The 8,792-nt window shown below is 54.4% G+C and overlaps 2 protein-coding genes across 2 annotated transcripts in view; both read left to right on the top strand.

The window, feature by feature from the left end:
- Window positions 1–4,249, top strand: part of STK10 (serine/threonine kinase 10) — a gene marked incomplete at its 5' end in the record, with an annotated part of 31,135 nt that extends 26,886 nt beyond the window's left edge. Inside the window, 5 exons of the mRNA XM_017728056.1 lie at window positions 1–80; window positions 550–738; window positions 1,028–1,153; window positions 1,392–1,505; window positions 1,624–4,249. Coding sequence (XP_017583545.1) covers window positions 1–80; window positions 550–738; window positions 1,028–1,153; window positions 1,392–1,505; window positions 1,624–1,764 — 650 coding nt within the window. The remainder of the gene's footprint in view (window positions 81–549; window positions 739–1,027; window positions 1,154–1,391; window positions 1,506–1,623) is intronic.
- Window positions 4,250–4,921: 672 nt separating this feature from the next.
- SH3PXD2B (SH3 and PX domains 2B) overlaps window positions 4,922–8,792 on the top strand; it is a 64,772-nt gene continuing 60,901 nt past the window's right edge. The window contains exon 1 of the mRNA XM_017728055.1: window positions 4,922–5,045. Coding sequence (XP_017583544.1) covers window positions 4,922–5,045 — 124 coding nt within the window. The remainder of the gene's footprint in view (window positions 5,046–8,792) is intronic.

The raw sequence follows: 8,792 nt of genomic DNA, 5'->3' as shown, positions 1-8,792 counted from the left end.
AGAAACACCACCTTGTCAAGCAGCAGCTGAAGGACCAGTATTTCCTCCAGAGGCATGAGTTGCTCCGGAAGCACGAGAAGGTGAAGGCTTTGCACCTTCCCACCCTGGTGGGGGTCAGCAAAGTGTCCAGGTGTCCCTGGGGCTTTCCCTTCCGGGCTGTAAGGGGGGAAGGGTGGGCTGGGAGTTAAAGGGCTTGGTCATTATTGGTGAAAAAGGACCAGATTAAAGCTGGTGGCAAGAAGGCAATAAAGCTGCCTTGCTTTGTGTTGTGTGCATTTGATGTGCAAGAAGTTGGGAATTTTGGGGGGCTTTTCTGGAAATCTGCCACTGCCCAGGATTTAACATGGTTGGCTCCCAGAGCAGGGAGTGCAGACTGGCACTTCCAGCCCCTTCTTTCACAGCATGTTCAGTCCTTGCCACCCCCTCTTGTCCCTCCGGAGTGTCACCAGCCACTTCCACGCTAGTCCCAAATCTGCTCTCCAGCTCTCTCTGTTCTCTCCAGGACTCTGGAGAGGTGTCCCTGCTCCTCTGACCCCTGTCTGTCTGCAGGAAAGGGAGCAAATGCAGCGCTACAACCAGCGCATGCTGGAGCAGCTGAAGGTCCGGCAGCAGCAGGAGAGGGCCCGGCTGCCCAAAATCCAGCGCAGCGAGGGCAAGACACGCATGGCCATGTACAAGAAGAGCCTCCACATCCACTCCAGCGGCAGCGCTGCCGAGCAGAGGGAGAAGATCAAACAGGTCAGGGCCTGAAAAGGCACCAGGAATTGAGGCTTGGCTTGGTGGGAGAAGGGAATTTGGGAAAATGCGGATATTTCCAGATTTTAACCCACTGCTGGGTTAGAGGGCTCTGTTTTGTGGCATCACGCGTGGTTTTTCAGCGCTGTCTCCATCGTGGCTTGTCTTGGGAAGCATCCTTGGGGCTTTTCCTTCTTTCCTGTGTAATAATGGAAGCTGGGCTGGTCTCTCAGCCAGCCCCAGGGACCAGGGCAATGGTGCCTACACGGGCCCCTGCTTTTCTCTCCCCCAGTTTGCTCTGCAGGAGGAGAAGAGGCAGAAGGCAGAGCGGCTGCACCAGCAGCAGAAGCACGAGTCGCAGATGAAGGACATGCAGGCCCAGTGTGAGAGCAACACCAACGAGCTCCAGCATCTGCAGGTACTCATCCCTCATGGCTTGGTCTCCCAGAGCTGCCTGTGCAGGTCTCAGCCTCTTGAGAGGTGGCTGCAGAGGGCTGTCAATGAGTTGATGTCCCCTTGCTCTTGCCTTGAGAGGCTTTTGTTGCCGTGTCTAAACGTGGAGCTCAGGGCTCTGAATGTCTCTGGCCAAGACAAATCCTGTTTGATGCACAGTTCTAGCTGCTTGATGGGTGTTGTGTTTGCTGATGTGTTTTTAGAATGAGAAGTGTCACCTCCTGATCGAGCACGAAACCCAGAAGCTGAAGTCCCTGGATGAGAACCACAACCAGCACATGAAGGAGTGGCGAGACAAGCTGAGGCCACGGAAGAAGGTGGGGCCTGCTGAGTGTGATGTGAGCAGGGTGTCCTGGCTGGCTGGCAGGAGGGGACAGTGCCCATAGCTCCAGGACAACCTCAAACACAGCTCTTGTGTTGTTCTCTTTGCTTAAGGCCCTGGAGGATGAGCTGAACCAGAAGAAGCGTGAGCAGGAGATGTTCTTCAAGCTGAGCGAGGAGGCCGATGGACAGACGCCAGTGTCCCCAACCAAACACGCCAAGTTCGTCCCCTTCAGCTCCTCAGAGAGCTTGTAATGCCTGGCAGGCCACCAGCTGGTACTGGCTGTGTCCTCCTGGGCTGCAGGGGGGTGACTTGGACTTGGAAGATCCTCTCAGCAGCCCCTTCTTACCACAGCACCCTCCTGTCCCCTCGCTCTGCCTGGGATAAACGTGGCCTCTGTGCTGAGGGAATGCTGACTGGAAGCTGGGGTGGCTTTCCCAGGAGCTCCAGGCTGGGAATGGGGGCAGGGCCCTCTCTGGATCGTACTTGCACTGTTGGCTGGATGCCTCCCTCCCGGCTGAGCCTGGTGCTCACTGGGTTTGTCAGCTCAGACTGGAGCAGTGACCACTGTGATCAGGAGGAACAGCCCCTCAGGGCAGGGCTGTCACCCCCTCTCTCCACCCTGGCTGCTCCTGTCCCAGTCCTTTGTAAGGCCTGGCCTGGGGCAGAGCAGCTTTGGCATCGTCTTAAACTCACCTTGGCCTTGAGGCCCCCAACACTTGCTTACTCCTCTCCACAGGGCCCTTTTTTGCCACAGAGAGACGGTGATTTGGGGGTTTTTGCCTAGGGAGGGCTGGGTTTTTTCTTTCCCCCTCCTCCCCACACAGACTATGCAGAAAAGGAGTCGATGTCCTCCCAAAGATGCTTCTGCTGTTCCTTTGCCGTGACCACAGCCCCTCTGGCACTGAGCTAACACTGTGTTAGCAGGATTCTGGGGTGATTCAAGTGTCCAGCTGGCTGCAGGCTCTGGTCCTTGAGGAAGTGTAAGTGCAGGTGCAGAGGGAAGGTTGGGGACGGCGCTCGGTCCCGCGGTGACACGGTGAAGGGTCTGTCACTGTCATGTGCCTTCGGGATGAGTGGAGGGTGAAGGGTGTTCGTGCCAGAGCTCTCAGGATCACACAGGTGCTTGAGACTGGTTTTTAAGTCCTTTCTGTGTGGGGCTGTGTGGCTCAGCCAGCCTGGCCAGCGGGTTACGGCTGCAGGGCATCGGTTGGGAGGAGTAAAGGAGCGGCAAAACAAGGGAAGAGATGCAAAGGGAAGAGATGCAAAGGGGACATCTCTTTGTCCACTGATGGCTCATCTCCTTGTGATGTGCCACAGCTTTTTGGATGGTTCTCCAGGCCGGGAGTCGTGGACAGAGTGGCAGAGCAGGTCCTCTGTCCTTTCTGTCCCGTCCTCCTGCACAAGGCAGGGCTTGGCTGAGCTGCTGGGTGGGACTCGGAGCACAGAGCTGGGGAGGGGGTCAGGGACCTCACTGGCAGCACCTTCCTCTTTACACAACCCAAAGGTGTAAGGCAGCACTTAGGTTTTCCTCTGGACAACATTGTTTGTTCTAGGCCTGTTTCTCAAGCAAGAAAAAAATATTTCTGCTTAAAAAAAAAAAAAAAAAGATAAGAAAAAGTTGTTATTTTCAAGTCTCCTCTGTTGATATACTGGCATTTCAGAGAAAGGTGGGATGTGATGTGCCTCACTTCTAGGTACTGGGCTGGAGGAGGCAGCCCCCAGGTCTTTAACTCTGTACCTGGGGTGGGCATTTCCTACCCATTTAGAGCTCCTGATCCATATTTATAAGCTTCCTGCAAGCTAGCAAGGCTCTGTCTCTTTGGGCCAGTCCAGGTTTCCTCTGATTTCACAGCAGTGATGTCTCTGTTAATGAGCATAGGAGGGGTTCCTGCCCCATCTCCAAAGTGTGCATTGTGCCTTTGAGATGTGGTAATGCCAGGTTGGGAACTGATGTAAGGTTGATGAATGCAAAGGGATGTGCCTAAATGGGACAAGGGGCTGATTGGGGACTTTTAATCACGTTAGGAATGTGTTACAACAGCCCCAGTGGTTCTGATCCTGGTCCTGTTGGGGTCAGGCTGGAGCTGTTCTACGAAATTGTGTCACAGGAATCAGAGCCCAGTGCCTGTCCCTGAAGGGGCCTGCGGAAGCTGTCCTGCAGCACTCTGTCACCACATTCCTCCTTCAGCTGAAGGGCAGTGCTGCCTCTGGTGCCTTCTCCACCAGCCCAGGGAGCATGGTCCCTCTCTGGACATCCTGCAGCCATGAGGAGGAGCTGTTTCTGGGGGCTCTCAAAGCTGATGCAATGCCCCCGTGGTAAATCAGTTGTCCCTTCCTCCAGTCCAGCTGATTTTCATCTTGGAGAGGGCAACACAGCCTTGCTGACAGAGGTAGGAATGGTTCTGTCCACTCCTTTTCCTATTTAGTGTTCCCTCCCTGGGTGTGCCAGGGCTCCAGGACCGTGTCCCTCTCCTAGAAGGGGAGCACATCATCTGATTGTCACGTTTACAGTGTGGTTATCATTTTCCCTCCTTTCAAAAGAGGATGTTTTTGTTGTTCCCTGATCAGAAGGAACCATGATTAAACCCAGCTTGCTTTTTTTGGGGGGGACACCATTTTAAAACATGTGGCTTTGAATAAAAAGGGGTTTTTTTTTAATATTTTGTAAAATATCTCCAGTGGGGCTACCACTCTGATGTAAAGACCTCTCTAATAAAGTAACACTCGGAAACCTGGGCATGGGTCTGATTTTGTGCCTGGTTGCCAGCTGTGCCCTCAGATCAGCTTTGCTTTTGGTCTGGATTCTACTGATTTAGGGAAACTGCTGGCATTTGACCTTTGCGAGGCTGAACCTCCAGTTCTTTAAAACTGAGCTGGAGCCTCTCCTGCTGCTCAGGGGCAGGGATAGGCTGCAATTCTGGTGGAGCTGAAAGCGAAGCAGCCGCTCCCTGGATGGCTTCAGTGCGTGTTCCGATGGTGCTGGGCTGACCCTGCTTGGTGAGGAGTGAGTATTGCACCCTGAGTGCAAAGCATGTCTGCCTTGTTCTTCCTTTTGAATCAGCTGGCCTGGCTTGAACAGGAATCTCAGGCAAAAGCCGCAGTTCCCGTGTTTCTGTGGGACAAAGAGGTCCTAGGGATGCCTCCCTGTCTCCTCGCACGCTCTCCTCTGCTCGGGAGAGCTTGGGGTGTGTTGTAGGACCAGGATGCAAATCATGTTTTGCCCTGTCAGTGCAGGGGGAGATCTCTGCCTCCTCCCTTGGGCTGCTCACAAAAGCTCCCACCACCTCTGTAACCCACCACGGAGCCCACGTGGCCTTTGTTCCCTGCTCAGAGCTTTTCACCTGCCGCTCTCATGGATTTCTCTCAAGGATGCACCACATTAAATTCGGGCAGCTTTGACACGAGCCCATGGAGCTGGTGTGGGTTTGCCCTGATTTTTGGAAGGTTGTGCCAGAAGCTGCCAATTTAACCGTGGATTTCAGGCAGGAAGTGACCTTCCTGGCAGTGTCCACTCCAGGGAAAAGTGCAGGATGTGAGTTCAGGTGAGGTGCTGAAAAGGAGATGGAATTGGGACTGGAAATTGTTGGTGGTGAGGTTTTAAATGAGCAGAGAGAGAAGGATGAGCAAAGCCTGAGGGTTCCTGTCTCCTTGCTCCACAAGACAGTAAGGAATGGAGTAGCTGAGGACATGTAATTAATCATTTTGTTTGTGTGTACTGGGACTGCACTGGTCTCACTCCGTGTATCCCAGTGAAGCAGGAGATCTGGGAATATTTAACTTCATCTGCATGTCCTTGGCAGTGCCTGAGGGGAGCTTCAACCATGAAGATTCAACATACATTTATAAATACTGTATATTCCAGAAATAACTGCTAACTCCCATTTTGTCCCGGTGCTGTGCTGAAAACAGAGCAAAAGTAAAAATCTTTCCTAATTTTTAAAAACAGACCTGACAGCCCTGAGGAGTTCCTGGTGCTGCAGCAGCTGCAGCATTCCCTGTGGCTCATGTCCTGTCACATCTGGGCTCCAAACTCCTCTGGGCTGCCCAAGGGCTTTTGCAGTTCGGGCTGATGGAGCTCTCTGGGGAAAACAAAAGCAGGGCAGGCAGGGAGAGTCTTGGGGCTTGTGCCTGAGTGCTTTCCTCCCATGGCTGCATCTGTGCTCCCTTTGTCTCTGCAGGAGTCCTTGAAAATCACCCACACCCTCTGAAGCCAAACGCTGCTGTGCTCCTGCTGCCCTGGCCCTGCTTTATTCTCCTGATGCCAAATCTCCATGGCTTGAGCAATCCGAGCCTCCCCGGAGGTGCTGGCCCTGCCTTGCTGTGGTGGTTGTTGTTGCTCCTCTCCTGGCCGGCATGGGGCTGGGTTTCGGGGGCACACTGCCCTGGCAGCCCATCCTGGGCTGCTCTGGACCCGATTCCCAGGCTGGCAGGGGCTGGACGTTTGCTGCTCTTCCTCTCGCTCACTAGATGGCACAACCCTGGAGCTCCTGAAAGGCTCTCTCGCTCTTCTCCCTGGGTTTTCACTCTCTGTGGCACCCCCTCCACCAGATCTCTGCTTCTCCTCGGGGTTTCAGGACTTTTCTTGCATTGTCCTCAGGGCTGAGCATGTGCCCTGCATGGGTTCTGTTCTCCCTGGGCAGGCTGGGTGCTGCCTGCTGCCAGCCTGGCTGTGATGGGTGGCACCTAAACCCCGCAATTCAGGGGTCACAGCAGTGGAAAATCATCCCTGGTGGCAGCTGGGAATCAGTGACATCCACCCCTGGTGTGGTCCCAGCTCTGCTGTGCTGGGCTTCAGCTGCAGGGATTTGTCCCCTGTAGGGGTAGGAGCAGAATTTTTGACTGATCTTTGTGAGGTGGCTCAGGGAAGATGGATGCATTTGTTCAGTACACAGGGAGGACCAGGACATTCAGTCACCTGGCACAACCTCCCAGTTCTAAAGCTGAGAAGTGAGCAGCAGCAGCGGGCTCTCCATGCCAGGACGACTGCAGACAGCATTCCCTCTGCAGCTCAGGGCTGATGGTGGGGCACTGCTTTCTCTTTCCATTCCCTCCCTCACACCAGGCAGACCTCAGGGACTGCCCAGCTGTGCCCAAACAGCTGCAGTCCACTTAGAGCCGTGCAGAAACCCGTTTGTACACCCGAGCTGAGGGGTGGCTTCTCAGAAGTCATTTGCTCTCTTGCTTTAAATCGCTCAGCTGATCCTGACAGACACGGGGGAGAGCGCACGTTCCTGACTCTTGTATCGGTCGTGACCTCTCCTGTGTAGTTATTTTATTATAGTTATGTTATTTTATTTTGCTTCATGAAGCTTCAGCCTCTGGTTAGGGCAGCAGGGGATGACGTGTTAATCCTGAAACTCCCCTCAGTTGCACCTGTACCACCCAACCTTATCATGGGATGTGCTGCTGTCCTGCACAGCATCCCCAGGGGTGTGGGCCGGGGACAGGACTCCCAGGTCACTCACAAGCCCCTCATTTGGACTCCTTTAGTAAATCCTTGACAGATTCCTTGATAAATGACCAAGGCACAGCAAGGCCCAAGGCAGGCTCTGCCTCTCCACAGTCGCTTCCCAGAGTTTCTCCCTGGGGAGGTGATGTGGGCAGCATGCAGAGCCACTCTCCTCTCAACAGCCCTCATTAGACTCGTTAATTAAACACAGGAGCCATTTTGCAGCCTGAGCTGTGATTCTCTCCAAGCCCTGCTTGTTCCTGGGTGCTCATTAGCTGCCAGCCAGTGCCTGGTGCTGCCGGGGGCCAGGAGTGATGGAATCGCTTCAGCAGCTCAGGGGGGAAGGCCATGCTGATGCTGAACTGCTTCTCTACCTTAATTTTTCTTTTCAGCATGCGAAGACCAGAAATTGTTTTATTCCTCTCTTAATCTGCTTTCTCTGTTGCTCCACATCTCAGTGTACACTCCCTCTCTTAGCAGCAGCTTTGGATGTTTTCCTCACCATCCTTTGGAGGATTTGTGCATCTTTTGGGGCTTTTGAAAACAGTAAAACTCCTTCTGCTCCAGCTTGGGCACTCCACACAACATCAGGAGCTGCAGTTCCAGGTGCTGGTGCTATCCCAGGCTCTTGATGAGCACTTCCAGGTCCAGCCCCAGCATCCCACATGAAGGTCAGAATGACAGAAGGGAGGGAGGATTCCACAGGTCGTCTCCATGTCCTCCACGTCTGGCCGAGGAGCGATGACTGGGGCAGGGGTGCGGGTGATGTACAGCTGGTCCACAAGTAACCCAGCGCTGTGTCTGCACCCCAGCAGGCAGCAGGGAGGTCACCATGGCCTGATGCCCCCTTCAGACAACCCAGCAACCTTCCTGCAGCCACCTCTGCAGGGGCACTGTGGTCTGGGGCTTGGCTGAGGGGGAGGAGGATGAAGACGAGCCCTTGGGGAGGGGCAGTAAAGCACTGGCAACCTGCCTGCACCTCCTTTAATTCTCTGGGGTGGCTGTAGCAAAGTTAATAGTATTAAAAAGAGCCACATTTAAGGAGCCGCTAAGGAGTGAGATGAGTTGTTTATGATTAAATTAAATTCATATGAAAACTAATGACCTGCCAGTGTAAGCCTTGAGTAACTTTATAATGTAATTAAAAGCCCAACGGGGGAAGAGAGCTGTGGTTATGCCACGTGTTGAGGAGCTGCTGGGAAGACGGAGGCCACGGGTAAGTGCTGATGTAGAGAAGTGCCTGGTCACTGCCCCGGCTCCTCTGCTGGCACAAGGGCACAGCTGGACACGGAATGTGGCAGAGGAGGGAGTGCCAGGAGCAGAGGTGGGTGTGGTTGGTCAGCTCCTGGCTCACAGGGATAGAATCATGGACTGGTTTGGGTTGGAAGGGACCTTAAAAATCATCCCGTTCCATGGGCAGGGACACCTCCTGCTATCTCAGGTTGCTCCAAGCCCCGTCCAACCTGGCCGCGGACACTTCCAGGGATGGAACTTCCCTGGACAACCTGTGCTAGTGCCTCACCGTGCTCACGGTAGAGAATTCCTTCCTGATATCCAATCTTAATCTACTCTCAGTTCGGAGCCATTCCCCCTTCCTGTCGCTACACGCCCTTGTACACAGTCTCTCCACGCAGGTATGCGACTTGTCCTGACCAAGACAGACCTTTCCCTGCTCATCCCCTGCATCCTTTAGGGACGCGGCTGCTGGCGGCCAACCCACGGCCGCCTTGGGGCTCTTGTGGCGGGACAAGAGCGGGGTGCAGAACCAACACGAGGTAGCGGAGCGCAAGCGGGGCAAGCCGGGACCCCTCCCCGGGAGGGACCGGGAGG

This window comes from Corvus brachyrhynchos, unplaced genomic scaffold (assembly GCF_000691975.1).
Source record: "Corvus brachyrhynchos isolate BGI_N302 unplaced genomic scaffold, ASM69197v1 scaffold21, whole genome shotgun sequence".
Taxonomy (NCBI): domain Eukaryota; kingdom Metazoa; phylum Chordata; class Aves; order Passeriformes; family Corvidae; genus Corvus; species Corvus brachyrhynchos.
The sequence above is the reverse complement of the archived record's forward strand: the minus strand, read 5'-3'. Positions and strand labels throughout refer to the sequence as shown.